Source organism: Danio rerio, chromosome 16 (genome assembly GCF_049306965.1).
Source record: "Danio rerio strain Tuebingen ecotype United States chromosome 16, GRCz12tu, whole genome shotgun sequence".
In the NCBI taxonomy this organism is placed as follows: domain Eukaryota; kingdom Metazoa; phylum Chordata; class Actinopteri; order Cypriniformes; family Danionidae; genus Danio; species Danio rerio.
Window position 1 is genome coordinate 59630001 of NC_133191.1, and position 17500 is coordinate 59647500.

At 49.3% G+C, this 17500-nt stretch overlaps 3 protein-coding genes across 12 annotated transcripts in view; 2 read left to right on the top strand and 1 right to left on the bottom strand.

Moving 5' to 3' along the window:
- The window catches only part of rgs22 (regulator of G protein signaling 22), a 13669-nt gene extending 11057 nt beyond the window's left edge, over positions 1–2612 (top strand). The window contains exons 18-23 of the mRNA XM_021466786.3: positions 228–290; positions 1124–1288; positions 1395–1574; positions 1651–1806; positions 1897–1974; positions 2470–2612. Coding sequence (XP_021322461.2) covers positions 228–290; positions 1124–1288; positions 1395–1574; positions 1651–1806; positions 1897–1974; positions 2470–2541 — 714 coding nt within the window. The 3' untranslated portion in view covers positions 2542–2612. The remainder of the gene's footprint in view (positions 1–227; positions 291–1123; positions 1289–1394; positions 1575–1650; positions 1807–1896; positions 1975–2469) is intronic.
- A 1442-nt stretch (positions 2613–4054) lies between these two features.
- pop1 (POP1 homolog, ribonuclease P/MRP subunit) lies at positions 4055–17131 on the top strand. Of its 4 annotated transcripts, XM_073925655.1 has the most exons (16): positions 4055–4175; positions 4568–4730; positions 6864–7039; positions 7153–7407; positions 7868–7955; positions 8058–8236; positions 8582–8802; positions 9249–9336; positions 9400–9472; positions 9553–9675; positions 13921–14036; positions 14293–14481; positions 14682–14836; positions 14947–15102; positions 15843–16005; positions 16509–17131. In XM_073925655.1, exons 2-16 carry the CDS (start codon positions 4568–4570, stop codon positions 16575–16577), a joined length of 2214 nt encoding a protein of 737 aa, XP_073781756.1. In that variant the 5' UTR covers positions 4055–4175; the 3' UTR covers positions 16578–17131. The 4 variants fall into 4 exon arrangements, with proteins under 4 accessions (XP_073781756.1, XP_073781755.1, XP_073781757.1 ...); XM_073925654.1 differs by having other exon boundaries at positions 15843–17131; XM_073925656.1 differs by lacking the exons at positions 14682–14836; positions 14947–15102; positions 15843–16005 and adding an exon at positions 14865–14917 and having other exon boundaries at positions 14293–14361; positions 16540–17131.
- Positions 17132–17164: 33 nt separating this feature from the next.
- The window catches only part of nipal2 (NIPA like domain containing 2), an 8825-nt gene continuing 8489 nt past the window's right edge, over positions 17165–17500 (bottom strand). For all 7 annotated transcript variants that reach the window (XR_012391848.1, XR_012391850.1, XR_012391849.1 and 4 more), the window contains one exon: positions 17165–17365. Coding sequence is in view for 4 of the 7 variants with exons in the window: in XM_073925662.1 (XP_073781763.1) it covers positions 17259–17365 (107 nt within the window). In the remaining 3 variants the exon portion in view is untranslated. The remainder of the gene's footprint in view (positions 17366–17500) is intronic.

The following is a 17500-nucleotide window of genomic DNA, read 5'->3' on the forward strand; positions in this document are numbered from 1 at the left end:
GTGTTAGCTGCAGGCTCCTGGTCTGTGCTGTATTCAGTGATGGTGTTATCAGTGGTGTGTGTCTGTCTCTGCTCACGTTACCTGTCAGTGATCCCTCCGCTTTCCTAATTACACTCATTACACTAATTATTCAACACACACACACACACACACACACACCTGCTCATCAGACACTGACACACACAGGGGACGCGTCTCATTCCACTGCTGTGTGTGTGTGTGCGCAGGTGACAGAAGTGTGTGAGCAGCAGCCGGTCGTCCACCAGCGCAGGAAGAGGCGTGAGGCGCAGGTGAGTGTGTGTGTTCTCTCAGTGTGCTCCAACATTATTCCCCTCACACTTACCAAGACAAGGGGCGGCATGGGGGTGCAGTGGGCAGCATGATCGTCTCACAGCACTCAGGTCTCTGGTTTGAGTCTCGGCTGGGTCAGTTGGTGTTTCTGTGTGGAGTTTGCATGTTCTCCCCGTGTTGGTGTGGGTTTCCTCCGGGTGCTCCGGTTTCCCCCACAGTCCAAACACATGCACTATAGGGGAACTGATCAACTACACTGGCCGTAGTGTATGAGTGTGAATGAGTGTGTATGGGTGTTTCCCAGTACTGGGTTGCAACTGGAAGAGCATCCGCTGTGTAAAACATGCTGGAATAGTTGCTGGTTCATTCCGCTGTGGTGACCCCTGATGAATAAAGGGACTAAACTGAAGGAAAATGAATAATAAAAATAGGAAATATTCTGAATGTCTGTCTGTCCGTCTGTCCATCTGTCTGTCTGTCTTCCTCTTCATCTCTATCTTTATTTGCCTGTTGTCTGTCCATCCATCTTGTCTGTCCATCTTTCTGTCTCTCTCTCCATCTGTCTGTTCATCTGCCTCTCCTTACATCTGTCTATCTGTTTGTCCGTCTGTATCTTTATTTGCCTGTTTGTTTGTTTTTGTCTCCACCTGTTATATCTGTCTGTCTGTCTCTCCATCTGTCCGTCTTATCTATCTGTCCCTCTTTCTGTCTGTCTCTCTGTTCATCTGTCTGTCTATCTGTTGTTCTGTTTGTCTATTTGTCTGTTGCTCCATCTTTATCTGTCTGCCTGTCTCTCCATCTCTCCACCTGTGTGTGTGTGTGTGTGTGTCAGGTGTGTGTGGGTGGGATGAGTGTGTCGCAGCAGCAGCAGGCGGTGTGTGTGCGCAGGGCTCTGCAGGATCCCGTCACTCGTCTGCAGTTCCAGCAGTTTCTGTCCTCTGTTGACGCTCTGCTGGAGAACGACCTGCTCTTCTGGCTGGAGGTGCAGAGGTACAAGGTGAGACTGACCTGTACAGCAGCTCTCAGTTCAATACAGGAGTGAACTGCCCTCCTTCAGAGCCACTCCTACAGCTGTGTGTGTGTGTGTGTGTGTGTGTGTGCAGGAGCTGTGTCACTCCCGCTGTGATGAGCAGGCTCTGCAGAGGAAGGTCTCCATCATCATCAGTCGGTTCTTCCGCTCCTCGGTCCCGCCGGCGCTGCAGATCCACGTTCCTCCAGACGCGGCGCTGCTCGTCACCAGCATGCAGAAAACACTCGGACCCTACATCTTCAGGGAGACTCAGGTGTGCTGACACTGAAGACACACACACCGACACACACCTGTCTGCTGACCTCTGTGTGTGTGTGTGTGTGTGTCAGATGTGTGTGTTTGAGGAGCTGCTGAAGCACTGGCCGGAGTTCTGTGCGCTGCGCTCGTCTGTGTGTGCGGACGCTCTGCTGCGAGTGCTGGACCAGAAGCAGAGCGACAGGCGGAGGAGCAGACAGACAGATGAGCAGAGCGACAGCCGCTCTCAGGTGACCCTCACACCTGCAGAACCCTCGTCTCACACTGACCGCTGTGTTTGAGTGTGTTTGAGTGTGTTCTAATCAGATGTTGTGCTGCAGGAGGAGGAGGAGGAGGAGGAGGAGGCTGGCGATGAAGAGCAGAACTCTGGGAAGGAGGACCACAGAGCTGCGTTTAAGGTCAGAGGTCATTCAGAGCCGTGGGGTTCATCAGAGAGGGTTAAACACACACACACACACACACACACACACACACACACACACACACACACACAACCGTCTGGATGAGCTTTATCCTGTTTATTCCTGGCCACACACAGCAACACTCGGACACAGCAGCCTGTGGTGAGCTGTTATAGTTAAATCTGTGATTAAAGGCGACGCTGACAGACATGAACAGCTGACGGAGCACACACACACTAACCTGCCAATAACACACACTCCACACAACTGACCAATCAGAAGCCAGCATTCCAGACCACTGTCAGCAGAGAATCACCCAGCTGTCTGACATACTGGCTTCTGATTGGTCAGTCGTACTTTATGCTTTACTCAACGACCAACTCACTATTATTACTATTACTGAGGGTAATGAAGAGCAAGCAGTGATATAGTGGAGTATATATACTGACTGTGTGTGTGTGTGTGTGTGTGTGTGTGTGTGTGTGTGATCAGATCTGCTGGTCCTTCTGGAGACAGATGAAGGAGCTGGAGATGCAGAAGAGCCAGACGACATCATCATCATGAGCATCACACACACACACACACACACACACACACACACACACACTAACACTGTGGTTCGGGGGGGCGTGGGGGGGCTGAAAGTTTGGGAACCCCAGCTCTAACACACACACCTGATCATAAGAAGAGCCACATCTGAAGAACAACACTGAATGACCACACACACACATAAACATTCACACACTCACAGACAGACACACACATCAGCGTGTTCAGGAGCACACACACACACACACACACACACACACACACACACACACACATGCTGCACTGCACTAATGTCCTTCCAGGATAATGATCAAGTCAATCCTGCGCTCATGTGGACAGCTCTCTCTATCTCTGCTTCTCTCTCTTTATCATGTTGCTGCAGTATTTGACGGCTCATTTCCACCACGAGTACAGTGTGTTTATTGCGCACATTCTCTCCTGAACTGTCTGATCATGGAGATTTTCCCGGATGATGGAAGCATGTAGTTCTTGATGTGCTGCAGTATGAGACAATATCAACACATTCACTCAGCTGAGTCCCTTTATTCATCAGGGGTCACTACAGTGGAATGAACTGCCAACTATTCCAGGTTATGTTTTACACAGCAGATTCCCTGCAACCTCAACCCAGTACAGGGAAACACCCAAACACACTCATACACTACGGCCAGTGTAGTTGATCAGTTCCCCTATAGCGCATGTGTTTGGACTGTGGGGGAAACCAGAGCACCCGGAGGAAACCCACGCCAACACGGGGAGAACATGCAAACTCCACACAGAAACACCAACTGACCCAGCCGAGACTCAAACCAGCGACCTTGCTGTGAGGTGACAGTGCTGCCCACTGCACCACCGTGCCGCCCAATGTAAACACATGATATAGAGCGTTTCAGTGTGGTGCTGACTGGTTCATGAGCATTTCCTGCTTCTCATCAAACTATTTTAACCGTAATGTGGCGATTCAATCAGAACTGGATGTTAAACAGCTATAATCACATTATTATCATCATGTGGCTGTTATTATATTCTCAGGAGCTGTATAGAAATTACAATTGTACAACAGGAAATATGTTGGGACTATTGTTTTTGTTTACATCCCTCAAAATGCTCTGTATAGTGAATAGCTCACATTATTACTCAGTGGTGTTGTTGCTGGAGGAACACACACACACACACACACACACACCGCTGTGATATTGAACAGACACAGGCCTGCTCAGTGACTCATCTGCTGTATATTTCAGACTAAGAGTACATTCATTTATTTCTAAATAACCTTACTACTTATTATGAGCATACACACACACACACACACACTGTGTGGTCTATAATGTTGATTTGTGCTCGGGTTTTAGATTCCCAAATTAAGTGTGGATGGCCTGTTTCGCTTGATTTATTTGTAATGAGTTCAGTGTGTCATTAATGATCAGAAATGCGCAAACCGACAACACATGATCATCGGAACCGCGGCGGACATGCTCAGTGTTCATCCTGGACTACACTTCCCAGCATCCTCTAAACCGGAAATAAAGGCAGCCGTGCACGTGTACTGTGCTGTCGGTTCTCGAGAGCGAGCAGCGGCGTGTAAACGGAAAACTGACACAAACCGATGAAACCGAGTGAAACTGCGCGGGAAACGGAGACCGAAGGTGAGTGACGGGAGCATGATCGCCCGGTAACCGAGAAGCGCTGATCAGAGAGGCACTAGTGTGTGTGTGTGTGTGTGTGTGTGTGTGTGTGTGTGTGTGTGTGTGTGTGTGTGTGTGTGTGTGTGTGTGTGTGTGTGTGAGAGAGAGAGAGAGAGAGAGAGAGAGATGTTCCTGTTTGATCATCGTGTGTGAGGGAGAGAGAGAGAGAGTGATGTTCTGTATGATCATCTGCAGTACTGCTATCTGTGTGTGTGTGTGTGTGTAATGCTACTGTATGATCCTCTGTAGTGTGAGTGTGTGTGTGATGTTCCTGTTTAATCATCTTGTGTGTGTGTGTGTGTGTGTGTGTGTGTGTGTGTGTGTGTGTGTGTGTGTGTGTGTGTGTGTTTCAGATGCCGGGAGCAAAGGAGCGAATGAGAGAGAAGAAGATGAAGAATCAGCCGAGGAGTGTTCAGTACAGCAGCAGAGGTCAGGGGTCACAGGCGTCCGGCTGGGTCAGAGGTCATCAGGCGGAGGGTCACAGATACAGTCAGGACCTGCCCAAACACATCACAGGTGAACACACACACACACACACACTGACTTCAAGACGAGTTGCAGGTGTAAGTGAAGAGCGGAGGGGTGTATTAGGGAAGTGGGCTTGGTTTGGGCCCCCTGATAGTAACTCTGGGTCTCCAGAATGCCGTGGTGTGCATGCGTATGGTCTGGCGCAGCCTCCACACGGTCACACACTGCTGGCCATGGCTGATGCTGATGCTGATGCGCACCTCTCTGAACATGTCACTACACATCACAACAGTGCGTAGCACAAGCTCTGTGATTGGTCGGCTTGGCAGCTGTGGCGAGTGTGGGCGGAGCTGAGAGCCGTGAGCCCGATGCAGAGAGTGTTCACATGTGTGGAGTCCAGTGAAGGAGCTGCAGATGGAGACTGATGTTCTGTGTTCACCTCATGATTAATGATGCTGCACGTCTGCCGGCTCCCGCATCTGAATGAGCGAGTTTGAGCCACTTCTACAGTAAAGAAGAGTTCAGAAACAACAGAACACCAGAGGAGGAACATCAACACACACACACACACACACACACACACACAGCCTTTACAGTCGAGCCCAGAATCGACACAAACTCATCAGCCGTTAATATTAGCGTAGATTTCATGATGTCAGGTGATGAAGACTCAATGTCTCGGCAGTGTGTAAGTCAGCGTTATTCTGATGTCCGATAACGACATTAAATGATGTTGAAATTTGGTTGATTTTAGGTTGTGTTGGAACGAGACCTTAATCCAACGCTGAGCCAACATCTCAAACCAACATCACACTGACGTCACATACTGACGTTTATTAGTCAGGTACGGCAACCAAAATCCAACGTCTGATAGACGTCATAGTGGCAACGTCCACACAACCTCAAGCTGTGACATCATTAGACGTTGATTATTGGTTGATTTTAGGTTGGATGTTGGCCACTGATGTCAGCCTGATGCTGAGTTCTGATGTCAGACCATTACATTTCCAAACAAAATGCAGCGTCTCCACAACATTGGGGTACAACGTCAATCTGATGTCATGACGCCATTTCAGTCATCATACAGGAAACATCCGCCATCTCATCAGTGACAGCATCTGAACAGTCTCTGGGTCAGTGTGTGGACAGGGTTTGGACATCTTCTTGGACACTTTTCTGATCTGATTGGACAGAAGTCACAGCACTGATTTCTCTAATCCCCGTAGACAAGAGCAATACAGTAGAGATGCAGGCTGGAGGACAGTAGTGGAGTAACAGTGCTGATACTGCAGTAAACATGAGCTCAACAGAGAGTAAAAGCACACATGATGAAAACTACTCTGTAAATTACAAATCCTGAGAAACACTGCTCCATTACAGACATCTGAGTATTTATAATGAGTTACATTACACCACTGTAAAAAAGGGAAATAAGCATTGGTTATTAATGTGACCAAACAGTCTGAGTTTACAGTGACCAACATAGAAACTCAGTGAATTAAACTGCACAGCCCAGAAAGAGAAGAGTTGCTCACTGTAGAACAAACACCACTGATTGACCTGATTATAGTGATTGATTACACACATCCACTGTGTGAAACATATGCTGGAGTAGTTGTCGGTTCATTCCACTGTGGTGACCCCTGATGACTAAAGTGACTAAGCTGAATGAATGAGTGAGTGAGTGTCAGTGCAGTGAGTGAGGGGTTGTGATGGCGGTTTGTCTCCACCTGTTGGTTAAACACTGTAATGCTGCAGCCGGCATCATGAGCAGCAGGTCAGGGTTCATGTTAATCCTCATACCTGCACTGTACACTGCTCACCTGTGCTCCAGTGCTGTTGATGATGTGTATCTCAGCAGATACGCTGGTGAACAGACTGAACACAGATGAGCTGCAGCACTGATAATACACAGAGGCAGATCAGCAGAGAGAGACTGCAGGAAACACCAGCAACACCTGCAGCAAGCCTGAGCGTGAACACACACACACACACACGTGATCTGACTGACCCTGGATCAGCTGTGATCATCACACACTTGTGTCCTTTCAGTTCTTAAGTGTATTTTCTGCACGTGTTCTAAAGCGCTGTGTGTGTGTGTGTGTTTGTGTGTGTTTGTGTGTGTGTGTGTGTGGGTGTGTGTGTGTTCTGCTAAATGTTGTGTTTGTCACACACACACAGCGTCGTTCTTCGCTGGAGCGCGCGCAGCTGAGGTCAGTGTGATGCTGAAGGCGGTCAGTAAACCCACGGGCAGCTGTCAGGTGTTCACTGCGCTGCCCAAACACATGCGGAGACGCGCCATGAGCCACAACACACACCGACTGCCCCTGCGGCTGCGAGACGCCGCGCTCAGACTGGTAATCAGCACCACACACACACACACACGCACACACACACACACACACACACACACACACACTGAATAACTGACTATAGCCATGTGATCTGCTGTGTGTGTGTGTGTGTGTAGGCGGAGCGCAGTCAGCGTGGCCCCGAGAAGCCTCCACAGGCGAAGAGCCGCAGCCGCCGCGCACGCCGCCGACACACACACCTGCTGCTGGAGTTCAACCGCAGACAGAGGAGGAGCCGCTGGCTGGAGACGCACATCTGGCACGCCAAACGCTTCCACATGCAGAACAGCTGGAGCTACAGACTGCCACACACACCCACTGCCAAGAGCTACAGAGCCAGCTACAGGGCCATGGACACACACACACTGCTGCAGGTGCACACACACACACACACACACACACACACACACACACACACTGCCAAGAGCTACAGAGCCAGCTACAGGGCCATGGACACACACACACTGCTGCAGGTGCACACACACACACACACACCCACTGCCAAGAGCTACAGAGCCAGCTACAGGGCCATGGACACACACACTGCTGCAGGTGCACACACACACACACACACACCCACACACACACTGCTGCAGGTGCACACACACACACACACACCCACACACACACTGCTGCAGGTGCGCACACACACACACACACACACACACACACACACACACTGCTGCAGGTGCACACACACACACACACACAATAATTAAAGAGACAGTAGTTATATATATAGTGACACTTGTCTTGTTATGATCTGGTCAGATGTTCAGTGCTCTGCTGTAATGTGTGTGTGTGTGTGTGTGTGTGTGTGTGTGTGTGTGTCAGGATTTGTCATATTTCTGCTGTTTGGAGCTTCAAGGACCTGAAGAGCAGATACTGAGAGCGCTTTCCCAACTCACCAGCAAGCAGACAGGTGTGTGTGTGTGTGTGTGTTGGAGTTGTTCTGTTGTGTGATGGTTGTGTACTAGTTTAATTGTGTTGATTTGGTGTGTGTGTGTGTGTGTGTGTGTTGCAGGCCCCACGTTTGCAGCGAGTGTGTGTCTGTCCGGTGCGCGTGTGGGCCGGCTCCTCCTCTACAGAGCGGGTCAGTATCCTCACGGTGCTCTGGGTCCGGTTGAGTTCCTGTGGAGGCCCCGGGCCCCTGAGTGCACACACAGACAGCTGTGGATCTGGATACACCCGGCCCTCAAACAGGTCAGCGCTGCTCTGGAGCCGTGTTTCTGCCCCGGTACATGCAGACAGGCTGATCCTCTAATGCATTAATAAAGACTGTACCGCTACTGTGCAGAGATCAGAAACTAAACCAGCACCATCAGCCACCGTCAGGCGTGTGTGTGCACGTGCGTGCGTGTGCGTGATGCTACCTCATGTGCATCACTATCATCATGTACTGCACTGTGTATTGATCAGGTGTGTGTGTGTGTGTGTGTGTGTGTGTGTGTTTGTTTGTTTGTTTGTTTGTTTGTGTGTTTGTTTGTGTGTTTGTTTGTGTGTGTGTGTGTGTGTGTGTGTGTGTGTGTGTGTGTGTGTGTGTGTCAGGACGTGCTGCCGGAGCTGCAGGCGGTGTGTCAGTGCTGTGAGAGTGTGTGTGAGGTCTCTGCTTCCTCTTCTGCTGCTGCTGTGGATGAGCTGAGGAACAGGAAGAGGAAGTGCACTGCAGACGCTGCTGAACTTCCTGCTAAGCGGCTGCTGGGGGACGGGACGCGTGCAGTCGGGGATCCTGTGCGCTGGGAGTCTGCCGACACACACATCACCATCAGGTACGCACGCACGCACACACACACACTCATACACTACGGCCAGTGTAGTTGATCAGTTCCCCTATAGCGCATGTGTTTGGACTGTGGGGGAAACCGGAGCACCCGGAGGAAACCCACACCAACACAAGGAGAACATGCAAACTCCACACAGAAACGCCAACTGACCCAGCCGAGACTCAAACCAGAAACCTTCTTACTGTGAGGCCACAGTGCTGACCACTGCACCACCGTGATTTGGTCTGATTGAAAATAGTGTGTGCGCGCATGCGTGCGTGCGTGCGTGTGTGCATGTGTGTGTGTGTGTGTGCGTGCGTGTGTGTGTGTGTGTGTGTGTGTGTGTGTGTGTGTGTGTGTGTGTGCGCGTGTGCGTGTGTGTGTGTGTGTGTGTGTGTGTGTGTGTCGCTGCTCCACTGCTCCTCTTGTTTACTGTGATCATTCCTGTCCAGTGACCTCACCATGGAGATCGTGCGCTTTCGTCTGATTGGTCCTCTGGCCCACCTGGTGCTTACAGACACGCTTCATGCAGCCAATGAGGTGAGAGATTGCTGATGACATCACGCATGTTGATGAGCGGCTGCTGATTGGCTGTTTGTGCAGGAGGCGCTGAGAGGAGTGTGTGTGGACGCAGATCTCCATCAGCAGCAGAGGGACGTGTTCACACAGCTCAGAGGTGAACACACACACACACACACACTCGGACACCTGTGTGCAGAACGCAGGCACCTGACCCCGTGTGTGTGTGTGTTGCAGGTGTGTGTTCAACAGCAGAGCTCCCAGCAGGCTGTGTGTTGGGGCTGACTGTCAGTGACCCCAGACTCACCTTACCTCAGAGACGCGGTAAAACTGTGCCGGACCTGCAGCACATCAGCACAGGTACACACACACACACACACACACACACAAACACACACACACACATCTGCTGCTGCACTGATTAGAACTATTTTAGTCTGTGTGTGTGTTTGTGTGTGTGTGTGTGTGTGTGTGTGTGTGTGTGTTTGGCCCTGAGCTCTGGGAGCCGCTGCGTCTCCATGCAGATGATCCAGGTTCGAATCCTGGCAGGGTCTGAGATTCTCTCTCTCACACACACCACACAGAAAAAACGCACACGTCTTCACTGTCTTCTCTTTCACCTGCAGAGGTGTGTGTGTGTGTGTGTGTGTGTGTGTGTGTGTGTGTGTGTGTGTGTGTGTGTGTGTGTGTGTGTGTGTGTGTGTGTGTGTGTGTGTGTGTGTGTGTGGAGCATCAGTTAAGACAGCGTCAGCACCTGTCAGCTGTAATTGTGGGGAGCTGGATCATGGTGGGCTTTAGTCAGCTGATTTCATCTCCTGGTTTAAACTCATTATTGGGCCGGATCAGGGTGGAGGACTCCTGTTCAGCCCTGGAGTTTCAAGGTTTAGACCGGCCCAACCCAGTTCACGACTGACTATATTACAATAAGGTCATTTCCAGTTCAGTTTTTAAAGGGCCATGAAAGCCCCTGGTTTCAGCAGGGTGTTTTCACACCTCTACTTTGGAAAAAGTCAGAAAAGTGGGCGTGTCCAGCTCTGTTTAGGGGGGAGTGTCGGAGGAAGAAAAGTGGGATGGTGTGGGAGTGTCTATTTGGGCACGCGCGAGTTTCAGAGTCAAAATTCACACACACAGTAGAAAGTGATGGTGTTTTACCTACATGGACATCTGTAGTCGAATTATTTGCCAAATTATTAAATGTTGGACTTTTAACTGCAGTTTGGTTCTTTCATTCAGGGAATTCATTCATGTTTTCTCACGACACACAAGATATTTGATTCGAGGAACTGCTCTAAGCGTGTATTTTTCATGCAATGTTTGATACCGCACGGCGAATGAGAGAAAAAACCTCTGCATTTCCCAGAAACTTAGATGCACACGGCAGGTAGCGTCAGAAAATACAGTGAAAACCCTACACGAGGTTAAAGTTTAGTTGTGGTGCTAACATGTTTACACTCGGTGCAATAGTTTGTTAGATGAATGAATAAACAAAGAGCACTGGTCGCTCACTTACCAAATCTGTAGAGACAGGACAATCACCAGCAACTAGAGCCGCGTCTTTATTAAGAGGAGACTAAAGCGAATCCGGATCTCAGCGTTTGCAGATGAGAACAGCTCTCAGGTAAACAATAATCCTCCTCAGACACGTAAGTTATTGTTGTGGAGCGTCGCGTACACTGTTAATCCACACGTGACTCCAGCTGAGCTCTCACAGAGAGAAAATGAAAACAAAACTTCACTGCAGCAAACTATAAAAGCAACACTTCACGCTTGTTTTGCCAACACAACGTGGTGTCTTTGTGGTCTAAACACTGTGACAGTAATGAATATTAATGAAGTTGCACAATAGAGCGCGCTGATTGGTTTGAACCAAGCTTTACTCATGTATTAATGCAGCACACTGTAAGACGTAATAAGACACACTCTGGCACAGACGTCCAGTCTGCATGCTGGAATACACGCTATTATGTCATGACCGTGACGCAGCTTCAAAAATTCGTTTCAAACCGGAAGTACGAATTTGCTTGAAATAACGAAAAAACAACCAATTTACACTCTATAGTGAAATATAGGTGTCCTAATAGTGTTTTTAGCAGTGTGGGACACATATACCACTGCCAACAGCTCAACACATGTGTTTTGGTGTTTCGTGACCCTTTAATGACACATCACGTCTTTTTCAGGGACACAGCTGCTGTAGAACTTTAAGTGTTTGTCATAAATGAGAAGATTATAGGGCAGCTGAATCTCCAACACTGTTCTTCAATCATCACACTGTGCTTTCCTGCAATATCTGAATATAAACTCTGTGCTAAATCCTGTATAGATGTCCAGTCCTTTGTAACGGATTCGTAACGGCCTTTAACACTATAAATGAAGACAAATAATAAATTACTCTGGCGAGGTTTGCACTCGGGTCGGCGATGTCGTAACGCAACGTGCTGATCTGCAATAGTGCTGAGTACAGAATAAGTACTGCACTGTGTCCTGCAAAACTCTTAACCACAGTAATACTGTCTATTGAGGACTTGGTCTTTTCTCCCCTCTTTAAATCTGATCAAGTCATGTCAGGTTTATTAATGTAAGAATCATCTGATCTTCATTGAGCAGGGGTCATATTCAGTAATATTAATCAATATTCTGTAAGGTGCCGCTGTTAGGGGTGGAATGATAGCTACATCATCATCATCATTAAGCTGCTGTCGGGCTGTGAGTAAATAAATAAGAGCAGAGCTGCGGCGAAATGATGAATGAAAGAGTGAAGCTGAAGCAGCGTCGAGCAGGAGCAGTGTGTGAGGCACACAGGTGTTTCCTGCACGCATGCGTCAGTTTGTTTTGGATTACATTTCTTTAACCAGTGTTGGGTGAGTTACAGACTGAGAATAGCAGCTCTATATAACGACAAAAGGCTTTAACACGTCTTCATTATAACGGAAAGAATATTCGACGCGAGAGTGTGAGAATACTGTCCATGCGTGACTCTTGAACATCATAACACACACAACACAGGACCTCATATAAAAACCATAGACTGTAAAGATATAGATGTAGTGTTCATGACGTCACCCACAGAAGAGCGCAAATTGAGCTACAAGTAGGCGTGGCCAATCATCGCCATTTTGTTTGCACGTCATCGCACCCACTGGGGGTGACCAAAAAAGGGCACAGAGGCGGAGCGTGGGCGGGGCTACAGACACCATTCAGCTTAGACGGGCTTTCCTGTGGGAGAAAGGCTGAATACTCCATCAGCTGCGACTGGCTCGTGTTCTGAGCACATGTGCTGGGCTGTACACTATATCAGTAAAGTGTTCAGTCTTTTATAAACACTGCTGTCACACACTGAACATTGCTCTGATGATGCTCTTCTACAGGAGGAAAACAGCAGCACTTCAGATGTAGTGTGTGTCAGTAAATGCAGGACTCTTGATGAACACTGCAGGACAACACTTCAGATGACTGATCTAGAGCCCACAGCGGATCAATCTGCCAGATTCTGGAGGATCACAAACTCCTATTTTGGGCTCGTGTGAGCGTGCGTCGTCTGTGTGTGTTTGTCAAAACAGTCGAGAGTCAGAGAGAAGAAACGCAAGGGAGGCGTAAAACTGATATTCTGCTGAAGAGACGGGGTAAAGTTCATTCTTTTCAGTGTAAATGAAAGGAGGCAGTTATATTTAAGCCCTGTTGTGTTATAAATATGCAGAGTGAAGATGATGCTCATATAAATATGCAGCTACACGAGGCTGTTTGGTGTCTGTTAATCATAATATCAAAATGAAACCAGTTTGACTTATATTATGTTTTGATTGTTTAGATAGTGAAACAGCGAGCAGGATGAGGTGAAAGAGGTTATAAAGTACACTGTTTTACCCATGCATCAGCAGGCAGTTTGTGTTGTGTTTATTATTATTATTATAGGCTGAGTGAATAGTGTATTGAATTAGCTAGATCGGCTGTAGTGTATGAGTGTGTGTGTGTGAATGAGTGTGTATGGGTAATTTCCAATATTGGGTTGGGGCTGGAAATGCATCTGCTGCATAAAACATGCTGGAATAGTTGGCAGTTCATTCCACTGCGGCAACCCCTGATAAATAAGGGACTAATGCGAAGGAAAATAAATAAATGAATGAATAGTGTATTTTTTACAACTCAACAAATATCTTTATGGACAGAATACAGAAATAACATTAAAGAGATTAAAGTTTGTATTTATTTATTTATTTCATATATTTGGCTTTTATGTTTTATAGAATATGAGCTGATAAAAATATTGGACGTGCACAGAGAGATGGCATTTTGATTGAATGTAGTGGGCCGCTCTGACCCAAAATGCCAGGGCCGATTGTTTTTGTCCCAGTCCAGCCCTGGTTTAGTATCAGCTTCACGAGGGAGAGCGGGAGGGGGACGCCCGGTCACACAATGACCCGTCAGACTGACTCCACACTGCTGAACTGCCTTTACTACATCCCGATCCTCACAACCGAGGCAAACAGAAGTGTGTGTGTGTGTGTCCATGATCACCGGTGTGTGTGTGTGTGTGTGTGTGTGTGTGTGTGTGTGTGTGTCTACGATTTGTTCATTTGTGTGTGTGTGTGTGTGTGTGTGTGTTAGAGTCTTCTCATGCCAGAGATCTGACACTCAGAGGAGTTCCCGCTCACTGCAGTCAGAGTGCATTGTGGGATACATCTGTTCGTGATCATGTGACAGACAGCCGATTGTCTGAGCAGGTACACACACACACACACACACACACACACACACACACACACACGATGAAGATCCTATGTAAAAGACTTGGAAAAGATATGGAAAAGTCATGTTTTTGTGTGTGTGTGTGTGTGTGTGTGTGTGTGTGTGTGTGTGTGTGTGTGTGTGTGTGTGTGTGTGTGTGTGTGTGTGTGTGTGTGTGTGTGTGTGTGTGTGTGTGTGTGTGTGTGTGTGTGTGTGTGCGCGCGCGCTCGCGCTCATGCTTGTGTGTGTCAGGAGTTGAACCGCGTGCGCAGTGATGTGCTGGTGCCGGGCTCTGCAGTGTGTGTGTCGGGTGTGTGTGCGGTGCCGCTGCTGCTCCTCCATCAGCCGGGTCGTGTGTGTGGACAGGAGCGTCTGCGCTGGGGCTCCGGCTGGGACCTGCTGCTGCCCAAGGGCTGGGCCATGGCCTTCTGGGTGCCTCTGGTACGACACACACACACACACACACACACACAGTAATGAACCAGCTCTGCAGTGTTGACCTGCTCTAGAACTGATCCTGAACCCCAGACTCTCCAGCCAATCAGAAGTGATCAGTGTTTTCTCTCCACGTGATTGGCCAGATATAGAGCAGACGCATGTAATCTTGTGTGTGTGCGCGTGTGTGTGTGTGTGTTCTGCAGGTGTATCGTGGTGTGCGTGTCGGTGGTCTCCACATGAGTGTTAAACACGCTCAGTTCATGGCTCAGCCGCACTTCCCTCACGATTACCCAGACTGCCCTGCAGGAGAGCGCTGTCAATCAGAGCAGGAGGCGGAGCTTCTGGAGAAGTTTAAAAGGTGTGTGTGTGTGTTATACACTCCTCAGTGTGTGTGTGTGTGTGTGTGTGTGTGTGTGTGTGTGTGTGTGTGTGTGTGTGTGTGTCCGTCCTGACGCTCCTCTGTTTCAGGCGTCCTCCCTCCAAACGCACAAACTACGTCAAACACGGCTGTGTGGCGCCGTTCCGTTGCCCATGGCAACAGCTGGTGGATGAGTGGGCGGAGCTTGTGGAGCTGGGCGGAGAAACACAGAGCAGAGCCGGCCCAGTGCAGTTCACTGTTCTCAGGTCAGTTATAACACACACGTGGCCAGTGTTGGGGAGGCGACTCTGGAAATGTAGCAGATCACAGATTACCCGGTTTACATCAGGGGTCACAAACCTCCATGACACTGAGAGCTGCTGCTTGGGTACCGATTAATGCGGAGGGCTACCAGTTTAATAAACACTTCTCAAATAACACATTTGCTCAATTAACTTAATTTTACTGTATGTTTTTGGTAATAATGAATGATGTTCATCCACGTGGAGACACTGATCATGTTAATGATCTCACTAAAGTGATCAGCAATGATTTACCAGTGTAGGAAACACCCTGTGTTTAATGTATCAGTGTGCATCACTTTATTTTAGATATCTGCAAATATTCACATGTTTCACTGATTACTTCTATATTAGATGAAGGTTGCTGGTGAGTGGTGCTATGGTGAGCTAGATTTAGAACAGGCCTGCGGGCAACACACGTGATCTTCGAGGGCTACCTGGTGCCGCCATGTTGGTGACCCCTGATTTAACATGTCTTGAGTAGTGTACCTTTCCAATCACTCTATAGAAGTAAAGGCACTGATTACTCTGATTACTCTTACATTTCTAATGGACATTTTCAGCTCCTGTCCTGAGTCAGAGATGAGCGGATTGTGCTGTTTCCCTGCAGATCTCAGTGTATCCGCCATTACGGCTCAGCTGACCCCTGTGTGTGTGTGTGTGTGTGTGTGTGTGTGTGTGTGTGTGTGTGTGTGTGTGTTCAGGAGTGTGTCGGTGCTGCGGCAGCTGTCTGCGTGGTGTTCGTCTGCATCTGCGGTGACCCCTGCGGCGGCTGCAGCGCTGCATCAGGAGCAGCAGGGGGCGCTGCTGTGGGTGAGGCTGCGGCTGCTGGGTAAGGGCCGCCCGGAGCTGCACGCTGCAGTGTGTGTGCCCACGACATCTGACCTCCAGCAGCTGACGGACGGCCAGAGCAGCGGCCCGCAGGAGCCCCGACACCCTGACCCGCAGCCGGAGAGCGAGGGGTCCCGGAGCGTGGTGTCCCACTGCAGCCGGCGCACACTGGGCTGGGTCCAGCAGGGGGATTTCAGCCTGAGCTCCGGCCGCGGGGAGGCTCTGGCCTTCATCAGCCTCAGCGGACTCCTGCAGATGATGATCCAGCACCAGCGCAGCCTCGTTCTCCTGCGCAACCCGTCCTCACTGCAGTACCGCTACGCTCACGTCTACATCGACAGCTGAAACACACACACACACACACACACACACACTACAGCTGCGCTCAGGTCAGGACACACTCCACACGTGCTGGAGACGCAGCTGTAAGACTGCAGCCTTATTCTGTGTTCATTGTTCATCTGCTGGACTTCTGTTTTGCTTGATATCTGAAAGGGTCTGTTCACACACACACACACACACACACACACACACATGAGGATTCTAGTGTGTGTGTGCGCGTGCGTGCAGCGCCGCTGAGCTCATCAGACACTAATGCAGGGGTTTGAGCTGAGTGTGAGAGCTGCTCGTCCTCCAGAGACGCTCAGAGCAGGAAACACTGAACACACACTCACAATAATCTGTGTGGAGCGGGCCTCCAGCGCCCTCTGCTGGCCATCGCTGGTCTGTACAGTGGCTGTGTTCTCCTCTCCTGCACTTGTTGCATCAGAATCAGCAGCTCTACATGCACATGTGCTTTTCTGTCCCACAAGTGTTGCTGGAGCGTCCCGTGATCACAGCTGGGCACTGAACACACTGTTCTGAGTGTGTGTTGGGTGTTTTCAGATCTGTGTGTGTCTGTGGAGGACGAGCAGCTCTCACACTCCGCTCACAGCCCTGCATTACAGTCTGGAGAGCTCAGAGGAGCAGCGGGAGGAGAGAAACGAGAACAGACCCTTCATTACTGACGGACTGCACAGTGTGTGTGTGTGTGTGTGTGTGTGTGTGTGTGTGTGTGTGTGTGTGTGTGAGAGTGTGTGAGACGAGCTCTCTCCTCAGGTGAGGTGATGTTCCTCCAGCAGGTGAATGGTGTGTAAATAAAGAGTTTGAGTTTGAGCACGGAGCTTATTCTCCACACAAAGCATCAGACGCTGTCCACATCACACTCCTTTATTATAAAACACAACACTGCTGCTGCTGCACTGGGTTACACACACACACACTCTGTTAGTGTCCTGCAGGTGGCGCTGTTACGGCTCGTCCTGTGTGTTTGCGCTGCTGCAGGTGAGTTTAGACGCCAGGGTCTTGTATTTACTGTCGTCCTTCTGCGGCTGCACTTTATCTGTACAGCTCTTCCCTGAAACACACAGCCGATGCAGAGTCAGACACCGTGCACACACACACACACACACACACACACACACACACACACACACACACTAGGCATGGGCCGGTGTATGATTCTGATGATATGATGAGCTTGGAGTAAATG

Bases quoted from the DNA above. Each gene is read 5' to 3' on its own strand.
- pop1 (XM_073925654.1), top strand. From the start codon at position 4,568: ATGCCGGGAGCAAAGGAGCGAATGAGAGAGAAGAAGATGAAGAATCAG. The intron at 7,040-7,152 runs GTAATCAGCACC...GTGTGTGTGTAG, and splicing joins GAGACGCCGCGCTCAGACTG to GCGGAGCGCAGTCAGCGTGG. The intron at 14,482-14,681 runs GTACGACACACA...TGTGTTCTGCAG, and splicing joins TGGCCTTCTGGGTGCCTCTG to GTGTATCGTGGTGTGCGTGT.